The sequence below is a fragment of the Misgurnus anguillicaudatus genome, chromosome 7, assembly GCF_027580225.2.
Source record: "Misgurnus anguillicaudatus chromosome 7, ASM2758022v2, whole genome shotgun sequence".
In the NCBI taxonomy this organism is placed as follows: domain Eukaryota; kingdom Metazoa; phylum Chordata; class Actinopteri; order Cypriniformes; family Cobitidae; genus Misgurnus; species Misgurnus anguillicaudatus.
Genome location: NC_073343.2, coordinates 25743357 through 25765264, shown reverse-complemented (window position 1 = coordinate 25765264; position 21908 = coordinate 25743357). Strand labels below are relative to the sequence as shown.

The window sequence follows — 21908 nt, the reverse complement described above, 5'->3', positions numbered from 1 at the left end:
GTTCTTAAGCAAACCTGCATTGACACGCCTTAACATCACACCAAATCCACGATGTTTGTTGATGCATCCCAAAAAAAAACACATCTTAAAATAAACAACATATTCCCAAAAAATATTTTAAACCCCTGGTGTGTTTTACAAAAAGTAAAGAAACATGATATGTGGCGTTTCATTGTGCCGAGTCCCAACTCTTGTTTACATGCTTATAGCAGGGCGGTGTGTGGGAGCTGAAGGAAGAGCCTCTGGCATCTCGATAAGTCATTTCTCGGCCAATTTGCTGAAGTTTTCCGGGTCTGTGTAGGGAAAGAGGACAAGACGTCTATATTTCTAACGCCCATTGCGTTTTATGGTGATAACAGGGTTTTATCGAGCGATGTTTCGCTAATAGCGCGCGTTGCTACATAACCTAGCCCGCAAAACAAACGCGTAACGTTAATTCTCGCCGTTTAGGGACAGAAAGGTTTTTTATACAACGTTTGTCGATGTCGCATGTCAATGGCGATTAAATAATTGATACCACGATGGCAGGGAAGGTAAGTTTTTAACATATCGGTATTAACCAATGCATTTACTCATATACTGTAACGTTATAGCAAGACAGGGATCGATTAAATCCACCTTGTGCAGCTAACGTTAGTTGTGTAGCCTATTTAATTTACTGTTTCAGAACTTAAAGAACAACCTGTAACCTTAAAACAGAAATATAAATGTAAATGATAGCTAAGGCGTATGCAGTACTGTGGAATCGTGTATGTAAGTTTTATCATAATTTCGTTGATCTCGTGACTTTGAGTATAACGTCATGTTTACACTGCGATACACTGTTTGTATACAGTTTCTAATATACGCAGACGGGACACTGACAGCTTGCCAACCAGTAAAATGACACAAATTGCTGTTAATTCGTGTAAATATTACTGTATGTTTTAGTCGCGGCCTGTCTCAACGTATCTGAAAATATCTGTTATTGAATTTTTTTATTGGAAAAGTTAATAATATACAATGACTGTGTCTCAACAACTACCATGTTGCCTATTTAGACAGCAAGTATGGATTATTTTATTCTGAGTGGGATCTTGTAGATTATACACAAAAATGCTGTCACTAGGTTTAGAGATATTTTTCATCTCCTAACTTTATGTCTTGGCCCAGCTGTTTTGAGCAGGAACACGGCGCATCCTGTTAGGAACAGACCCAAGGGAACTTGTCATTCACTGATAGTCTGTAAAATGATTTGTCAGCATTATCATTCTAGTAAACATATTTTAATGTGGATAAACAGTTAGCAGGCTAAATATTGAATAGGATCTTGGGTCAGAAGTTTGACCTAGAAAACCAGTTTGGTTGGTTTTTGGTCAACGTACGTGGCCTGGTTGTTTAGTTGCTTGTTATTTAAATAAGCCCTAGTATGTGGTTTATGTGTAACTTTTTGGAGCTTTGACATTGCTGTTGATCAATGGGTTGCATTAATGTATGTAGGTTGCATTTATCATCATTTGGAAACTATAGTAAATGCATTAACAGGATAATTTGTGTTTGCTAAATGTTGTATTATAATTTGACATAATGTTTGTTTGTTTATGCATTTTATCAAGGACTGAATTCAAGGCTGATTCTCACGAAAAAGTGTCCAGCATCAGATTTTTTAAAAAGCCCTTGAAGCCAATTTTTTGGCACATATAAGATTAAGGTCTGAACTTACTATAACCATTATTTTTAGAGGATTTAAAACATATTTCCTATAGAATTATTTAGATTTTTAGATTATCATCATAAAAAATTATCATTACCGCAACGTGATACTACATTAAATATATGCATTTACAACTCATGTTTCGGTAATGAGAACTAAAAAGTTGTCTAGCTACTATGACAAACAAAATTTAAACTTTTATCTGTAGAGAAAAAATAAGAACTGCTTACCTGGTAGCCATCTTGAGTGTCACAGTCAGTTATGTCCCTCTAACAAATCTTTTTTTAAATGTTAGTTCCATGAGGGCTTAAACAATGATTGAAATTTTCTTTGACACATTTATATTCCTTATTATTGACACTACATTTACCAATAATCACCAATACCACATGTTTCTTTACTGTAAATGTTTAGAGTATAACATGCACTGTAGCTTTTTATTTTTTAGATTTTTTTAATTATAAATATTTCCATGTCAAAGAACCCAAATCCAGTCATGGACACGTTGCGGTAATGAAAATTTCCCCCTTAAATGTGGAAAAAACAACAAAATTGGTTTGTATGATGTCATTTGAAATCATGTGCAAAATAGTACATGAAGAGATGTTTGTAACTGTATGCTTCTTATTTTGATACTCTTACTTTGCATTTACTCTTTTTATCAAAATGTTTCATGACACCTCATAAGTCTAATTTCGCGAGAATCACCCATATTAGTCCTTGGCAAAATACAGTATCGTAACACAGGACGTGAAATTGTTTTCCATGCCACGCTGAAATATTCATGCATTTGGTTGATGTTACCCATATGTTTGCTTTGGGCTTTGTGTGCAGGCCCAGGTATTGTATGACTTCACCGCCGAGCCTGGCAACAATGAGCTTTCTGTTCAAGAGGGTGAAGTACTCACCATCACTAACCAGGTGAGTAAACCCAGCCCTAATATTTTTCATTAAATCTTAAAATCTCAATCTGTCTAAGCTGTATTGCTATTTGCATTATATTGTGTAGAATGTTGGAGGTGGCTGGGTAGAAGCCCGAAACTCCAGAGGAGACGTAGGCCTGGTTCCAGAAGACTATATTGAGGTAAAATACTGAGTAGTCATCCACTTGGTTTAAAAAGTTCAAAATGTTCCACCATTAGATAAAACTAAAAAGTGTGGGTTCATTTTTAGTACCCAAGGGAGGGGAAAGATCAAATTAAAGGAAACATCTGGCTGGTGCACCGCACCGGTGAGCAGAGGTTGTAGTTCTTTCTAAGAAATGAATAAGCATTGTCTTGAAACATTTCTGTAATTAAATTTTATAATACGGCTGTGCAGTATATTAATATCACATCGCAATGGTATGCAATAACTGCATGCATGACTTTAATACTCAAGAAAAGTTATATATAATCAAAGTTTTAGGTCAATGCAGACAGCAGAGAGACTGGTGAAAAAGAGAGAGCGATGCTTTTTTCAAAAATGAATGTGAAACATGTTTTTTGGTAAAGAATAATTTTGAATTATTCTAAAATAATGCACACCCAAGGTGGCAATGTGAAGCTGTGTGCCGTTACACCGCGGGTGTGCATAATTTTAATATAATTCAAAAGATTTTACAAACTTAAAGTATTATTGTATTGCATATCACATCATTAAACAATTAAAATATTAAAAATGCATTCTTCATCAATACCATGCAGCCCTAATTCATAATGTTATTCAGTGATCCAGTGAATTAGTGAATAATGTTTCTACTCATCAGTTTTTTACATATTTACTTTTGCTAACAGATGAAGATTATTCCCACGTTATTTGCACTGTATGTATCAAAGTTAACAAGATTAACCATTACCTCTGTGTTGATGCATGTTTAGTTTTAAAATAACAACTGACAGGTGTATCGATCCTACTGTAATTATTTTATAATAGGAAGTTATGGACATGTGAATGGGAAAAGGCTAGGAATATAACCAAAATGCACAATATTTCACATTGTTTCAAATGTGCCGTATATGTACATTCAATAGAAAGTTTTCTAATATTATTGTGTTTGAGCTCAACCCTAGTTCCTCAAATGCAGTGACGACGCAGTACAACAATGCTTACAATCCTGCTCACAACAACAGCTCAGCAAATACGCAGGTACCACCTTAAATTCAAACTATTTGCAGTACCCCTTAGTTAAATCAGTTTGATTTAATCAAATTCTTGTAGAAATGTGGTGAACATGCATAAGTTTCTAGTCCAAATATAGTTTTAAAATGTAGTATCTCCCATGTTATGCAAATGAAATGTAAAAAAGCCTTCACTGAAAATAGCTAGTGTTTACAACCAACAAAGCCCGCTATTTAAATCTCAGTTTTTCTTCCGCCATTTCCTTGCTACCTTTTACTATAAATCTGCATGGATCAGTGCCGTGCAAAACATTGCACAAAGGCCCTATGTGTCATCCACAGTTGAAATCCATTTCCTGTGCTAGCAGGAGAATGAGAGTAAATGGGCCTCATTATAGATTTAGACATTGGGCATGAGGACCAGACTCTTATCGTGCTTTTTCTCTTGGATGTCCACACTTTGTCCGTGCTTTTCCATCAGCATGCATGTAATAACATTTGATTGTTCGGCCGTTACCTGCCAGTCTGCGTGAAGATGAGAAGTGAAATCTATACTCACTATTAAGCTCGGGCAGGTTTACCAGATGCAAATTGAGAATTTTTGGCAGAATTTGAGCAAAAATGCAATCAGTCTGATAAGCGTCTATTTAGACTAGAAATACTCTGCCAGTCAAGCTTGGATACACTTCACTGAATTTGTTTCTCGTGATCTTAAAAACATTTTGTTTTTCAATTGTATACTTATTTGAAATTGGTTTTGCGGCTAAATTGTGACTATGCATTGATTTCTTTATAAAACTAAAACCCTGTTCATTTTTTAATGGACGAGTTGGATCAGATATTGAAGGAAAAGCAAGTGGCCATCACATATTAAATCTCCTTCAGAACATAAGAATTGACTTGGTTGAGAGAACCCAAAATGTGCAAAGCTGTAATCTGTGCAGTATGGCTATTTTAAAAAACCTGAGATAAAAGATAGTTTTAAATTTTAATTTGTGTTCTATACTATTAAAGGAATATTCCATTTTCTTAAAAGCAAAATCCAGATAAGTTACTCACCACCATGTCATCCAAAATGTTGATATCTTTCTTTGTTCAGTCGAGAAGAAATGATGTTTTTTGAGGAAAACATTGCAGGATTTCTCTCATTCCAATGGACTTTAATAGAGCCCAACATTTAATACTTAACTCAACACGTAACAGTTTTTTTCAACAGAGTTTCAAAGGACTACAAACGATCCCAAACGAGGCATAAGGGTCTTATCTAGCGAAACGATTGTCATTTTTGACAAGAAAAATAAAAAATATGCACTTTTAAATAGGGCTGAACGATACATCGAATTTTTATCGTCATCGCGATATGAAGTCACGCGATGAACACATCGCAACAGACAGCCTTGACGCGATGAATGAAGGGAAAACAGTAAGCGCATGTAATAAACGCTTGACCTATCACGTTTAGTCCTGAAGACATGTGCTGCGTCCGAAATCGCCTACTACCACACTATATAGTATGCAAAAAGCACTACATTGCCTTCTATATAGTATGGAAGTAGGCGGTTTCGGACGCAGCGATTGTTTGCGCGTTCATGCTATTAGGCCAATCAGGGGAACCCCTAAGTCAGCTACGCTCAGATTGATTTGTGAGGTGTCAGTTGCGACGCTGTGCCTGTTAGCAAAAACTATGGCAGAGGAAGGAGAGAAGAGTGAGGAAAATGTGTTGTCAGACGAAGACCTTGTGGTGAAAATGAACAGCACTTCAGCTATATCATGGAATTATTTTTGATTTAGGAGAGATGATGCCGCAAACACAGGTACTGTGGAAGCGGTGATTCTCATATTGCGTCTATTGCGCGCTCAAGTTCATTATTTCAAATGTATGTGTGCTCTGGAAGCGTCGCGGGGTACACTCTCGTTTTTTCCAGGTATTTCAAAAACATTTTAACTTTTCAGAATGACACAAGCGCAGTGTGCAGGTCATGTGACAATAACCTACGTGTCTAGTGTTTTCCACGTATTTGTGAATGGCCCCTAAAACATGAAAAAATATATATATTTATCGCAACTCACATCGTCATCGCAACATTAAACAATGTCATCGCACATCGCAACTTTTCCTCACATCGTTCAGCCCTACTTTTAAACCACAAGTTCTCGTCTAGATCCGGTCGTGATGCGTCGGCGTGACCCGACGCAATACGTCATTATGTCAAGAGGTCACAGAGGACGAACGCGAAACTCCGCCCCAGTGTTTACAAGTGTGTTGAAAGAGGACCGTTCCTATGTTGCATGTCTACTGATACTAATTATTGTCTTTGTGTCAGTTTTTTGTTTACAATGGTCCGCAAATGTGCGTTTTATGTAACACGTGACCTCCCTACGTCACTACGCATTTACGTTAGGTCGCGCTGGACCGGACCTAAACGAAAAGTTGCGGTTTAAAAGAGCATACTTTTTATTTTTCTTGTCAAAAATGACAATCGTTTCGCTAGATAAGACCCTTATGCCTCGTTTGGGATTGTTTATAGTCCTTTGAAACTCCATTAAAAAAATTGTTACGTGTTGAGTTAAGTATTAAATGGTGGGCTCTATTAAAGTCCATTAAAATGAGAAAAATCCTGCAATGTTTTACTCAAAAAACATAATTTCTTCTGGACTGAACAAAGAAAGACATCAACATTTTGGATGACATGGTGGTGAGTAAATTATCTGGATTTTTCTTTTAAGAAAATTTAATATTCCTTTAATGTAGAATTGATCAAAATCAGAGAAAATTGGATTCCAAAAGAGTATCTAGCTTATGTTTTTGCTGTGTCTTTTTAGTTCTTTTAGTGGCTGCTCAATTTATAATGACCTCTTTAATGTTACACTAAGTTACACTTTCGTGTTAGGGGTAGCGATTTTACCTTCATAATTGTGGACATACCTTGAAACATGTAATTTGAAGCCCTTCCCCTTTTTAGTTGTCGATGTATGACACAGTGTTTAGATAATTTGACTCAAGTCGTTGACTGTAACCCTAGGTACATCTTGATGCGCCCGAGTGAAAAAAATGCCATTGTTGCTATGAAGGCAAAACTGACTGACTTAATGCAGAAGAGAGTGCATAAACCTCATTCTAACAAAATCACACATCAGTAGAGAGATAAAGTCACCCAACAGCAATGTGAAAGACTGAGAGCATGCCGAGACGCATTGAAGCAGTGATTAAAATTCAGGTTTATTCTTACAAATATTCATTTTTTTATTCAATACATTAGTACAGTATTGTTAAAAATGAATATAAACTTTAATGTAGACAAACTGTAAATAACGGTTTGTCTATTAATTTTTTTCTGACCTGCACAGTATAAGGCATTTCACTATACATTTCACGGCCATGTCCTGCATTTATCTCAAAGCGTGGAAACTGGTCAAGTGTTTTCTTTAGCAAAGCACACTTGCAGGAAAATTGAACAACAAATGGTCTAACGTTTCCATTAGTGACTGATGACTCAGTCACATTTTGGGGGGCATCCATAAGACTAAATCACTAATGATGATAAACATGAGCAATGTTATGTTCAGGGAAAAATAGGTGAAGCTGGGAGCAGAAATGGTCTTGCATGGCTGTGAGTTAGTCTTTAATAGCATCAAGGTCAGGTGTATTGATGGAATTGGCCATTAGGTCGGAGACTAATGGACAGAAACAAACTTTAGAGCCTTTAGACTAAAGCACAACTAGTTCTTTTCTAAATGGTCAAGTTTTTGAGTACCATATTTTGTAGGGCTCAAGACCCGAAGTGCTGGAACCCTGTTGCATTTGTAAGTTAAAGTCGTAGACATAGCAAACTTGGTAAGATGGTCCTGACTAGGTGGAGCGCAATGACATGAGCCTGACTAGGTGGAGCTAGTTTATGTATCGATCAGTATCTTTTAAGGGTGTCACAAATCGAAATTGATCGAAATTAAGTTACACCTTCGAACTAAAAAATGGAATCGTTGATGCTGCCACGGCCCCATGTCACGTCCGGTCTGTCCGGTCTTTTTCAAAATCCTCCTACACCATTTGCACTTAAATTTTGGTAGTTAACACCTGGGTACAAAAAGGTTTGGCCGTTCTAAAATTTCTTAGTGCTTTGTTGTAGTTCTGTACCTGGTTGCATGAAAAATCCTTAAGCTAAGAATTCCCTTACTGTGGGTTCACACTAGCCGCGTTTGAGGCGTCAAATTCAGGTCAACCGCGTCTAGTTTGCCGCTTGAACATTTTGAGTTTACTCGCTTCATTTACGCATAAAAGCCACGCATGAAATTCTAGTCATCGAGACATTCACGCGGAAATTCGCGTCAAGGAAGGGGCTTCTGCGACTCCGCTCGCTTCCTGTAATCACGTCACTACTAGAGCAGGCTCCTGATTGGTTAACATGGTAGTTTTTCCGCCAAAGTTCAAATTTTCCAACTCGCGCGTTTCCCGCGGCAACGCTCAATTCGTGCCATTCTCGCGAACTAGACACGCGAATGAGGCGGAATCACGTCTACCGCACCATGCTAAACCCCTCAATGCTCTTTAAGGGATAGTTCGGCCAAAAATTATATTAAACCCATGATTTACTCACCCCGAAGCCGTCCGAGATGCATATGTCCATCATTTTTCAGACGATGACATTTTCAGTTATTTAAAAAAATGTTTTAGATCTTTTAGTTAATCAAATGTGAAGTTACGGGGTCCGCGACCTTCAAGTCCAAAAAGTGTGCATCCATCCTTCACAAAATAAATCCAAACGGCTCCACGATGTTTAACAAAGTCCTTCTGAGAGTAATCCGTGCAGTTTCGTTGTAGAAATATCCACATTTAAAAGTTTATAAACCAAAATAACTTGCATCCGGTAATGCCGCCATCTTAGTTGCATCTGCATTCAGGATGAGAGCTTACGCAGCGTACAGAGGTTACTCTGCTGCTGCTCTGTGCCCCCGCCCTCCGAATTTGTCATATGTCACTAAGAAAAGTGCGTACACTACGCTAATACTCTCTCCTGAATACAGAGGAGTCTAAGATGGCGGCGCTACCGGAAGGGGTATTAATCATGGGTTTAATATCATTTTTGGCCGAACTATCCCTTTAAAAAAATCCCTTACCTCAGATTTTTCTCCCTCAGGGAAACCCTTACTTGAGGAGTTTCATGTAACCGAGCACAGGACCATGCCCTTACATGATCTGTGTTTAGATTTTTAGCATCTATTGGTGTGAATAGCATCTAGTGGTGTGATTTATTGCACCCAACGGCTCAGTCCACAGCTCACCCCTCCATTTTGAAATGCAAAGTGAAGCTACAGTTAGCCGCCACAGGACAAACATGTCATCGTCGGAGACAAAATAGTGACAAAATGTGATCTATAGAACAGTGTCAGGCAGTTAGGGATACTGTTGCGTGGTGACAACTTCCATGTAATGGAAACTGCACTGTGTGTAGATAAAAACGGCTAATTCTAAGGTAATAAAAACAATACAGTTCATTTTGTAGGGTCCTTCTACACCACTGGTAATATAGTTATATATATCTTATTATATATATATTCGATTGCATTTTTATCGAGAGATCCGTCTAAAAGTCCCATGTTGCACCTTTAAGGAACTTTAATACTCCAAAAAGTTAAGGAACAATGTTTGTAATAAAAAAATGCTGAAAACTGATATGTGAGAGAGCAATTTTTCATTATTTGCCTCACAGATATGGGCCAATATAATTTTGGGTGAGGCCAGTAATGACAAATTGCTCTGTTTCTTGTGAGTGCAATGCCCAAACTATTACTATAAAAGTTTGTTACAAAAGTCAAGATGTTTGTTAAGAGTTGCGGTAAGAAGTAGTCAATTTTTTACAGTGCATTCAAGATCTCTCTTAAGGTTTGTTGACAGAAACAGAAAAGGAAGAGGTGTATTATATGAGGGGTTAGACTATGTATACCATAACACAGCAGTGCTTTTGCTAAATTCCATAAATTGTATGGCAGATTCAGGCAATGAATTGCTGTATTGTAGTCTTGAGATTGCTTGAGAGGAAAAAGGGAGCAGGGTGAAAGAAACTACTTTGTTTAAATTATAGTAAACATTTCTTAATGGTCTTTTTATTTAGGGGGTGAATGGAAATGAAGCTTTGACTGCCACAGCATGGTCCAATAACTCCTCTGCAGACAACTGGAACTACAATGAACAGGAACCAGCTGGAAATAATGGTAAGATAACATTTGGACATTAAAGGGACACTTCACCCATTTGCATTAAAGCAACACTATGTAGTTTCCATGTAAAAATGACTTACAGCTCCCCCATGTGGTTGAAAAGTGCAACAGTGCCTGGTATGAGACACTCTTCTGCAGGCAGGGGAAGGGGCGGGGCTGTGTTTCCTACCCTCCACCGCCACTTTCAAAGTGTGCTTGTAGCAGCTAGGAGGTTGCTCAGGTTGCAGCAACAGTACAATTTGTCCAGTTAAAAGTTGTTCTATCACTGAAATAATTTTAGAGACATTATTTAAAGGTAAAAAAAACTACATAGTGTTGCTTTAATCTTTGTATAGTATGAACCCCAGTCATGTTTTTGAATGGTCGTGCATCATTTCCTCAGTTGCCGCTGAGACAGGACTCAGGAGAAATACAGATTTCAGTGTTGCACTTCCTTCTTTCAATGATTTAAAAATTATCATTTTGCATCATTGAAAGCAGGAAGTCTAATATCTTTGTTGAGGGGGTGAGGCTACAAACACCCCTTTTCTCGGTCAAATAGGCACCAAATTCGAAATGTATGTTACATTTCAACTACAAATATGACACACTTTTAATAAAGATTAATGTTTCAACGGGTGAAATGCTTCTTTAAGGATTTGTCTATTATTATGTAATAGTAGTGTGGTACAATTATACCCAATTTTAAATAAATTTGCTTAAGTTAGATTTCTTTGTGCATTATAGCATGCACATATCATGAAAATCTGACTTTTTCCATGTTTAAGTGCACTTATTGGATCCCCAGTGCTTCTATCAACCTAGAAAATATGAAAAAGTACAACCCAGTAACTTAGTTTTGGTAAACCATTCTCTGCAAGTCATTGAATTTGAATTTTGAATTTGGCGAATATGGCGATCAGTGTTTGCATTTCATCAGCTCATTTGCACTTAAAAGGACACACCTAAAAAAGGCACATGTTTGCTCAAAGTATTTAGCTACAACGTGGTAATCTTAACATGCTATAATAAATGATCTATATGGCAGTTTAAGCTAAAACTTCACATACGTACTTGGGCACCAAAGATTTATTTTACATCTTAAAAAAGTCTTGTGAAATGTCCCCTTTATGCATGTATGTATATTTACATATAAATAAGGTGAACTTTTACACAAATGTATAGGAAGTTGCTCTGCTAGCCGTATAAACGGGGTTCTGTGGTTTAAACTTTGAACCTTTCCTCAGTTATCTGGGCTTTTCAGCGTGCCACTGATAAAGAGTACTTCGGGTTTTTAAAGTAGTCAAATATTAGTTGTAGAAGTCATTCACAAACGTGAGTGAACTATTCATGTTTACTCAATATCCTCTTTGGCCTCTCTGTTTAGATTTCAGTATGAATAATCTTTATTTATAATACACATTTATGATTAACATTAATATTCTGAAGTCAGGCTGGCCTTACTAGAATTCAGACAAAATAAAGTCAGACTGTTACAAGTATAGTGTTAGGTGTGAAAGTTAAATACAAATGTGCTTTCCTGTGTGACCTTAACTTAACACGATTGCTTCGTCTGTTTGTGTTTGTAGCCAAAGTTTTGTATTTTTAACAGAATAGGGTTGGATGAGCTGAATACGTATTTACTTAATTTTGTTCACTTAAAATATTTGTGGTCCCAAAAATTCAGAAATCCTTGAAAGTTTGTGAACCTGGGGGAAACAATTTAAGGCCTGGGGAAGTTTTTGCAAATATACTTACATAGATACTGGTCATTGAAAGTGCTTGAATCTATTTTATGCAAAAAGTTTTCTGGAAAAAAATCCATATTATTCCCTGTTGTGTAGGATAATATCATAAAATTCTAGACTTTTTAAGCACACGTGCTAAACTGTTTGCTTTAAATGCTTATATCTTCTGTATGCGAATGTTGATTCATACCAAAATGCTTTTTTGCATAGTTGTGTTTGACAGACGAAAACATCTCGGGTTACGTATGTAACTGTTGTTCACTGAGAAGGGAACGAGGCGCTGCGTCTCCCTTGCCATACTTCCAGTATATTTAAAAGGTCTTTGGCAATATTTCAGATAGCTATATAATTCCTGGCTTTCGCGTCACCCTGTCTTCGTTGTTAAGCCTCACCATTGGTTGAATTTGATATACACATTCAAATGCACTTACCCCTGGAGGCGCCCCCAAAGTGTCACCGCAGTGACACAGCACGAGTTCCCTTAAAAGGGAACTGTAACAATGTATCTTAATAGGTAACACGATGTAACCTTGCTCTCACTTAAAATGTGTCCCCACATTTAGTCCTTGAATTTTAGGGTATTGGTCCTTGAATGGTCCTTGAATTTGAAGTTAATTAAGGTGTGGGAACCCTGTTCTTGGTCGGTTTTGGTTTCTGATGGACCTGGCGATACCGGTTTTTGACAATTCCGGTTTTCTTTCTCAAAACTATAATTTACAGCATATAGACTACAAACTAGGGATGCATCAAAATTACAAGTAAATAGACCGAATGAACCAACTTGACCGAACAATGAGGTCTTTAATGACACGATGAAATAGCAACCAGCCCGGAATCGGAATGTCGTGAGACTGACCGGACGGTTACTGGTCTTTGGTCGGTCGATTGGTGCATCTCTAGTTGACAATTGTTTTGTGACTTTTAGGTTCTGTCTATTCGTTTGATGATGAATGGGATGATGATTCTGATGATGGAAAGTCCACAGCCGGTTACGGTGGCACTCAGACAGAGGAAGGTGGAACCATGCAGCGGGGTGGAGCTCACCCCACAATGAAAATCAAGTAAAAGCCGTAGTTTTAAAACTTCCAATAATGGTTATGGTAAAAATGTATTATTGTCCAAATATTTAAAAGGTTTTACTTCATAATTTTCTCGTAGGTTTCCAGGGTTCTCCAAGACCCCAAATCCAGAAGTGTATTTACTTACAAAACACATAGCTAAAGGAAATGATACACTTCCGATATATGTAAGTATATATATGAATTATACTCACAAATTTAAACATCAACAATGTTGATTGTATTTTACTCAAACAAAATATTGTACAGTACTTTAGCCCTTAATTGTATTTGCAGCCGGGTGAGGTGGGTCCAGTTTGGTTGTACTCACAAATTCAATTAGACTGTGTGGTGGCCGATCCCAAAAAGGGTTCAAAAATGTACGGTCTGAAGAGCTACATCGAATACCAAGTCACACCTGATGTAAGTTTCTGCAAATGCCTCTCTTGAAATGATAATATTTGTTATTTCTTGGTTTATTTTAATGTTCAACCACTTTTTTCAGACTACAAACAGACCTGTCAATCACAGATACAAACACTTTGATTGGTTATATGAGAGGCTGGTGGAGAAGTTTGCCTGTGCTCTCCCCATCCCAAGTCTGCCGGACAAACAAGTTACAGGTGACCAAGACTAAAAAAAGTATCAAAATGTTTCAGCTGGACACAAAACTGGCAGACTAACATCTGTACTCCATTCTTGTTTAGGTCGATTTGAAGATGAATTTATTAAAATGCGCATGGAGCGGCTGCAGGGCTGGATGTCTCGGATGTGCCGACATCCAGTGATTTCAAACAGTGAAGTTTTTCAACTTTTCCTGAACTACAAAGATGAGAAGGTACATTTGGTTTATCTATTACAGTATACAGCACAATCACAGTGCAAACATGTAGCTCTGATGAAAAAAGTATTGTATTTAACACAAGATTAAGTTGAATTTCAAAAAATATCCAATTTGGTCAGCTTAAAGGTGATGTGTGCATTTAAAATTATAGCTTAATGCACTTAAAGTTTATACTGTATGTTAATTTCCCAGGAACAGTTTGACTCTGTTGTGGTTACAAAATATTTTTCTATTTATCACATAAGCATGAATTTGGGGTGGGACTAGATGATTTGCAATCAGTGGAAGATGTTGGTGTGTTCAGTAAACCTGTTCAACAACTGGTTTCTGTTTTATTTACGTTTACATTAGACAGACAATTTTATCCAAACAGTGCATTCAAGCCCTATATTGTTATTTTTTATCAGTATGTGTGTTCCCTGGGAATCAAATCTATGACCTTTGCCTTGCTTATGCAGTGATCTACCAATTAAGCTACAGGAACAACTTTTTTTGGTTTGATTAAATATAAGTCCGATATAACCGTTTTTAAAGTCCCTTTGGGGAAGTAGCGTCCCTAGCCAGCTACCTTTGCAACGCCTCCGGGCAGTTATTTTAGTCATGCATCTACTTGAATGTGGAAAGATTGCTGTCTCTAAAATTGTGTGCTATGAAGTCACAATTTATTAACATATGTGACCCGTCACGGAAACCAGTGACACAAGTCGACAGCACAACTTTCGAGATAATAAGAAAGATCTTTTTTTTTTCCAAAATTTTTGATTTTCGTTTTTTTGCAGAATCTGTTAGTTGAGATCACGAAGAAGTTTTTGTATATTTAAAAGCGTACATTTTGCGGTTGAAATTGGCTTGGAGATTCTAGCGTGTAGCGGGGGCGTCATTGTCTGCGTGTATTTACATACAAGATAAGCAGCTTTTGTTTTTGCCCCCGCCCCTAAAGGGAACAGCGTGACTACTTAATAGGAATAGTTCACCCAAAAATGAAAATAATGTCATTAATGACTTACACTTATGTCGTTCTAAACTCAGAAGACCTCCGTTCATCTTCAGAACACAGTTTAAGATGTTTTAATGTTAGATTTAGTCCGAGAGCTTTCTGTCCCTCCATTGAAAATCTATGTACGGTTTCCATGTCCAGAAAGGTGATAAAAACATCATCAAAGTAGTGATGGGCTGTCCGACTCTTTTCATAGATTCGGCTCTTCTGGCTCGGCTCCCTTAGAAGAACCGGCTCTTACGGCTCAGACACTGGCTCTTTATTTAGTACCACTGGAAGACTTATTTTTAGCCCAATTTAGCAATTGTGAATGGTTAGTGTGTTGGTATGCAATTTTTGCATCAATTGTTTTTATTAAAGCCTTATTTTTATGATTTTTTTCTTAGATAAACTTTAATTAAACAATTGAACAGTGAACACAGAAAAACAGCAAACAAACCTAATAAATAAAGGCAAAATTTATATTTTTCGGTTTTCACTCATGACTTAACTTCTTTCTTCTTCTTTTTGGTAAATGCCTTAACTTTCTCCCAACATGCTTACATTTAAATCCGGCTCCCCCGTCTCTCTCTATCGCTTTGTACCTGGCCTGTACTACTACACTGGCTTTTTGGAGCGTCTATCCCTATTCTTCTTTCAAATAATGGTATAATCCTAGTCTGTCTTTGATTGGACGCATTGTGTGCCACATACAAATAGGTCCCACCCCTGCCTGCGAATGAAGATTCGGCTCTCGCTGACAGGAGTCAGCTCTTCTCGTTCGCTACAAAGAATCGGCTCTTAGAGCCGGCTCGTTCGCGAACGACCCATCACTACATCAAAGTAGTCCATGTGACATCAGTGGTCAGTTAGGATGTGTTGAAGCATCGAAAATACATTTTGGTCCAAAAATTGCAAGAATTACGACTTTATTCAGCATTGTCTTCTCTTTCGGTTCTGTTGTGAACCGTGTGAAGGCTCACCTGTTCCTCAGACGTGTTTGCTAAGTTTTTTTTTCAAACTTAGACTGTAAACGAAGCTCGGGCGCACAAAAAAAAAGAAAAAAGCTGGGGAGAAACACAGTTAACAGTCAGCCGCATCGTACGTCAGCCGCGCCACTGGCTTGTTCGACTTTATGTGATGCCGCAGTCAGATGACGTCAAAGTACCACGAGCTCTTCAATAAATCTTACGGAGTAGTTTAATTTCGACTCGCTCTCGCGGTACTTTGACGTCATCTGTCTGTCAGTTCTTAAAGCGCAGCATGAAGTCAAACACACAAAAACGTCACACAGAGATTGTTGAATTCATTATATAATTGCCTACATGTTTTGTCTATCAATATTTTCCATAAAGTCATTGGCTGATGTAACGAGCGAGCGATTGGTAACATCCCTAAAGGACGTCACGTTTTCGATGGCGCTGTTTGGATTATCTATTATACTACCTCCCTATTTTAAATACAAACTTTGAAGGCGGGTTCATGTGTTTACCGAAAAATATATGTTTTGGTCTAGGACTAGTCATATATACATATATTTTAGTCTAGGACTAGTCATATATACATATATTTTAGTCTAGGACTAGTCTTATTTCTGTCCGAGAAACTGCCCCTAAGTCTTTAAGTTTTTGACACTTACAGGTTTTGTCCACAAAGTTAATCTTCCCAGATGAACACAAGTTTTATGAATTTTGAAGTCTTATATATAAAGTATACTTTAAAATTCATTCTGTGAAGATCATCTTGTTGGACAAAACGTGTCAGTGTCTAAACTTTTGTACACAGAGTTGATTTTTTTGTGAAAATCCAGTCTATGGGAAAAATGGGCTTTTTAGCGAGGGAACTTCCCAACTGAAAACAGCTTGCACTGACATATCTTAAAATACATCAGTGCCCTTCGTTTTGCCCCAAAATACACACACACGTAATGTTTTTAGTAGGCCTAAGGCATGTTGGTTAAAACTAGTTATATATCCTAATCCCTGCAGCAGTTTATAGCAGTGCATAATCTTTTATAATATCTTTGCTGTTTTTTTTTTTGGTTAAAACATTTGTCCACTGGGTAATACAAATTTTAATTGTCCACATTTACACAAAAATTCACACAATGTACCAAAAATGTAAACAGAACTTCTATCTTTTCTTTAAAAAGGCAAAGGACAAGTCCTCTGAGAAATGTTTTGTAGTGTTTTGCTGTATATTAAATTGGCTAAGTGAACAGTTAGTTATGCTATGACATCATACTCGAATTATGAGTAACTTCATGTATTCTTTGGATCAGGATTGGAAACTAGGAAAGCGGAAGGCAGAGAAAGACGAAACTGTGGGTGTGAAAATTTTCTCCATCATGGATCCAGAGCTTCCAGAGCTTGATCCAGTTCAAGTGTGAGGCACTTGAATTATTATTTCATTCTACAAATAATACAATTTTTTTGCTTCTTTGGTTTCATTTTAAGTTTTCATTTTGAAAAGAATAATTTTATTTGTTCGTTAACAGTGTGGTATCTTCTTGATGTGATTGTAGGGAACAGAAGTGTGAAACGTACAGTCAGTTTGCTAGATCTATGGATAACAGTGTTAAAGAGCTGCTGGCTGTTGGTAACCTACATTGGAAGAGATGTACAGGCCGTAAGTTCTCTTACAGTAATTCCACACATAAAAAAAGATTCATGTTTACACAGTCATCTCCCATTTTATGTCCTGAAATGTATTTTTGGACAGTGGTGGTGAATTAATGCTTTTAAGCAAAGATTATGTTCCAGATATTTTGTACGTTTCCTACCCTAAATATATCAAAAATGTATTTATTGTTAATATATTTGTTGCTGGACTTTATTTAGACAACTTTAAAGGTGATTTTCTAAATATTTAGTAGTGATGGGCAAAGATTAATCGCGATTAATTGCGTACAGAATAAAAGTGAGTTTTGTCATAATTTATTGGTGTGTGCTGTGTGTAATTATTATAAATACACACACACACATTCATGTATGTATTTAAGAAACATTTACATGTGTATATAAATTTAATTTAGGGCTGGGCAAAGATTAATCGCGATTAATCACATACAAAATAAGTGTTTTTTTTTTGCATAATATAGGTGTGTGTCTTGTGTGTAATTATTATGTATATTTATTTAACCACACAAACACACACACACACACATATATATATGTATGTATATATGTATTTATTTGTATATATATATTTGTATTTTATATATCACTTAGAATATATCAAAATATAAATAAATATATATATACACATGTAAATGTTGCTTAAATACATACATGAATGTGTTTGTATTTATATATACATAATAATTACACACAGCACACACTCACATATTATGCAAAAAAAAAAAAACTATTATTTTGTACGCGTTTATTTGCGTTTAATCTTTGCCCAGCACTAATTTATTAATATTTTATATATTCTATATTATGTACAAATTTAAAAAATTTATATATATAAAAAAATGAATAAATGTATGTGTGTGGTTAAATATATACATAATTACACACAAGACACACACATATATTATGCAAAAATCACTTTTGTTGTATGCAATTAATTGCGATTAATCTTTGTCCAGCACAAATATTTAGACTTTTTTGCATTCCATAAATCAATGGAAAGCTTATTTATTCAGCTTCTAGATGTGGTCCAGGGTCACATATTTATTTATTATTCATGTATTATTATTGTAACATGCATACTGTATGGAGGTTTGTTCACTGAGAAAATCTTGTTTTTAAATCTACAGCATTGCAAAAGGAATATCGGCAGATAGGAAAAGCATTTCAGAACATGTCTTCAGTTTTCAACACCAGTGGATACCCAAGTAACAGCCTAAAGCTTTTTATTACAATGGCAGTAAATTGACTAAGTTCTACATATTATATAGTTAAAGTTACATATCTTACAGTCGTTATAGTTAATTATTATCAAATTGTTAGCGTCACAAATACAAACTACTTCTTTATTTAAAGGGGAATCGACTCTTACTGAGGCATTAACTGCAACAGGAAAGACGTATGAGGAAATAGCAGAGATTGTTGCTGGACAGGTGACAAAAATCCAATATTTCCTCATGTCAAATATTTAACTTGAACTCTAGCAGTTCCCCTCATCCAAATCTTTGTATCCTGCAGCTATTTCCCAAATGTGATTAAATTGTTACCATCAAGGCTGGCCAACGATAACGCCATTCAGATTGCTGTTTTTAGAGTTTAAGCCCTTGTTTATTGATATAGAAAGAAACTAATTTTGGTGATCCTTTCTGTTTAAAAGCCAAAAAAAGATCTACACTTCCTAATGGAAACAAACAACGAATATAAGGGACTACTGGGCTGTTTCCCTGACACGATAGGAGTTCACAAGGTACAAACCTTTAACCCCATTTGTATTGTCAGTGAATGTTTCCATGTTGTTTGTAGAAGGATGCGTGTTAATAAAATTGTCTGTGATAATGTACACTGGGGTGCAAATGTCTGAGACTGCATTGACAGTCGCACAAAAAAAGAATCCTATAGGATAACATAAATAATCAGGTTTCGCTGTTGTTAAAACAAAATGGAAATATAAAATGCTAAAAATTTATGTTTGTTGCATAGTCAACCATTCTACACTGTAAAAAAAGTTGGTTCAACTTAATAAATAAAGTTAGTTACTCAGTTGCCTTAAGGGAAAGCACCACTGTTTTTCAGTGTTTTACTATGTTCTTACCTCAAATTGGATGAATTGATGCATACCTGTCTTTTTTGTATGCGTGCACTTAGTCTTTGTGCAGCGCGTTGTGGATGTGTTGGCATTTAGCCTAGTCCCGTTCGTTCCTTGGGATTCAAACAGGGATTAATTTGGAAGCCACCAAACACTTTCATGTTTTCCCTATTTGAAGACTGTTACATGAGTATTTACACAAGTAAGTATTGTGGCACAAAATAAAATGTGGCGATTTTTTTTAAGCCCATTTAAAATGAGAACTATATTGTTTGGCGGAAGAGCGCTTAGTTTGCAGCGCTTCGACCTCAGCGCGCAGTAACATCATCACTCCTGACTACTCCCCCTCTCGCTTAAACTACCATCAATATTGCTGCGCGCTGAGGTCCAAGTGCTGTAAACTGGGTGCTCCCGCGCCACACAACAGTTATCACTTTTATCCGCTCAAAAAATCACCACGTTTTATTTTGTGCCACCATACTTAAAGCAACACTATGTAGTTTTTTTTTACCTTTAAATAATGTCTCTAAAATTTTTTCAGTGATAGAACAACTTTTAACTGGACAAATTGTACTGTTGCTGCAACCTGAGCAGCCTCCTATCTGCTACAAGCACACTCTGAAAGTGGCGGTGGAGTGTAGGAAACACAGCCCTGCCCCTCCCCCTGCCTGCAGAAGAGTGTCTGATACCAGGCACTGTTGCGCTTTTCAACCACATGGGGGAGCTGTAAGTCATTTTTACATGGAAATTACATAGTGTTGCTTTAAGGGCTCGTTATAGTTGTGCATAGGTTTTTACCTGACGGGAGGGGTTCTGGTGGACCAATCACAGCGCTTGCGGTCCGCGTAGAACTGACGCACTGTTAACATTTTTGCGAGGTGCACGTTAGGCTACGCAGAGCTACGCACAGGCTACACTCACGCACGACTATAAATCGGGCTTTACTCGTGTAACTACTCATGTAACAGTCTTTAAATAGAGAAAACACCAAAAATTTTAATGGCTTCTAGGTTCATCCCTGTTTGGATCCTGGGGAATGAGTGGGGCTGGGCTAAATGCTAGCACATTCACGACGTGCTGTACAGGGATTAAGTGCACACATTGAAAAAACATATGTGTGTGTTGATTTGTCTAAGTTGAGGTGGGAGCATAATAAAGTATTGAAAAATTGTGGTGTTTTCCTTTAACAATTTTAGTTAATTTAGCTCAAAAATATTAGTTGACACAACTTTTTTTCACCAAATAAACTCAGAATACAGAAAGGCAACCAGGTGACTTACTTTAAGTTAAACCAACTTTTTTTACAGTAGTGTATATCTGATCATTTATTTTTATTATTCCTCAGGCTGCCATTGATAAAGTTAAAGAAGCGGACCATTTGGTGGCGCTGAACAAGATTAGCCAACAAGACAAGCACACGATGGAGAAGAATCTTAGCACCATGTCTTACGCATTACAGGGTACATATTAAATGTGAAATCCAGGATTAAGTCGTATAATGAGATCAAAGGAGCATCAAAGTTTGATTTTACTTTAAATTCAATCTTTGACTTGACTCAGTCAATATTAAAGATAATGTCATATTTTTACATTATGTATGTAAAGATTTTATGTAAAAAACCGTTTTAACACAAAAATGACGTTTCACATACTGGGTCGCAAACGTATACGTGTACCTGTGTTTGTCACACACATGTAACCTTAGACGTGCCATCTGTTTCTTTAGCGGAGATGAATCACTTCCATAGCAACCGTATCTATGATTACAACAGACTGATGCAGTTCTACCTGGAAGAACAGGTGAAATTCTATGAGACGGTGAGTAACAAAATATTGTACTTTTTTGTAATTTCAATGTATGGAGTCTATGTGTGATTATGTCCTGCTCTGTTTATTTGTCTAGATTGCAGAAAAGCTGAAGAAAGCTCTCGGACAATATACTACCATGTGAGGACGCGCCGTCAAACCGGGTCGGTTTCATGAAACTTCAAACATACGGCTGCTGCTTGTGCTTTTTAACCCTAATTCACAATTAACCATCTTTTTCCACTTAATAAAATAAATGACTTATTTTGTAATGATATATACAGTAAGATGAAATCATTAACCAAACATTTTATTAAGAGAGTGAATGTGAACTGTTACTGCGGCTAACACGCTCCTGTATAAAAATATAAGGTCTCTCAGGGACACATGCGAGTATGCTCAGGCTGAGCCTTCTACCAAATTACTTTATTAACTTTTTAAATAAATTGATGTGATTTTATTTTCTGGTAGTGTGTGATGGTGAACAAGTCGGATGTTTAGATGTGGTATGTTTTAGATAAAAGCAGTATGGTCATATATTTACCTGTGGTAATATGTTCTATGCAAAAAATCTAAAAATGTCTGTGTCTCATGTAAAATATTTGTTTTTAACAAGCCCTTTCAATGTAATAAATCTGTCTTTATACCTTTCACAGTGCTTTGCGTTTTTTTTTTTTTTTTTTGCCTGTATGTAGTCAAAATTAATTTTGCAGAGCACAAAAATATCTCTTGTGAGATTGTGGTCCTGTTTGAGGAAGCTGATATGT

The 21908-nt window shown here is 36.7% G+C and overlaps 1 protein-coding gene across 1 annotated transcript; it reads left to right on the top strand.

The window, feature by feature from the left end:
• Positions 1-315: 315 nt before the first annotated feature.
• snx9a (sorting nexin 9a) lies at positions 316-21792 on the top strand. Its single transcript, XM_055171438.2, has 18 exons — positions 316-533; positions 2528-2614; positions 2703-2777; positions 3734-3820; positions 9903-10002; positions 12661-12796; positions 12894-12981; positions 13091-13216; positions 13299-13416; positions 13501-13631; positions 16895-16998; positions 17138-17241; positions 18380-18457; positions 18606-18682; positions 18907-18996; positions 20681-20795; positions 21062-21153; positions 21239-21792. The coding sequence occupies exons 1-18, from the start codon at positions 522-524 to the stop codon at positions 21284-21286; spliced, it is 1668 nt and encodes a 555-aa protein (XP_055027413.2). The 5' UTR covers positions 316-521; the 3' UTR covers positions 21287-21792.
• Positions 21793-21908: the final 116 nt, after the last annotated feature.

Coding starts and splice junctions, on each gene's coding strand:
- snx9a (XM_055171438.2), top strand. Junction 2,778..3,733: donor TTCCAGAAGACTATATTGAG/GTAAAATACTGA, acceptor ATTGTGTTTGAG/CTCAACCCTAGTTCCTCAAA. Junction 13,217..13,298: donor AATACCAAGTCACACCTGAT/GTAAGTTTCTGC, acceptor CACTTTTTTCAG/ACTACAAACAGACCTGTCAA.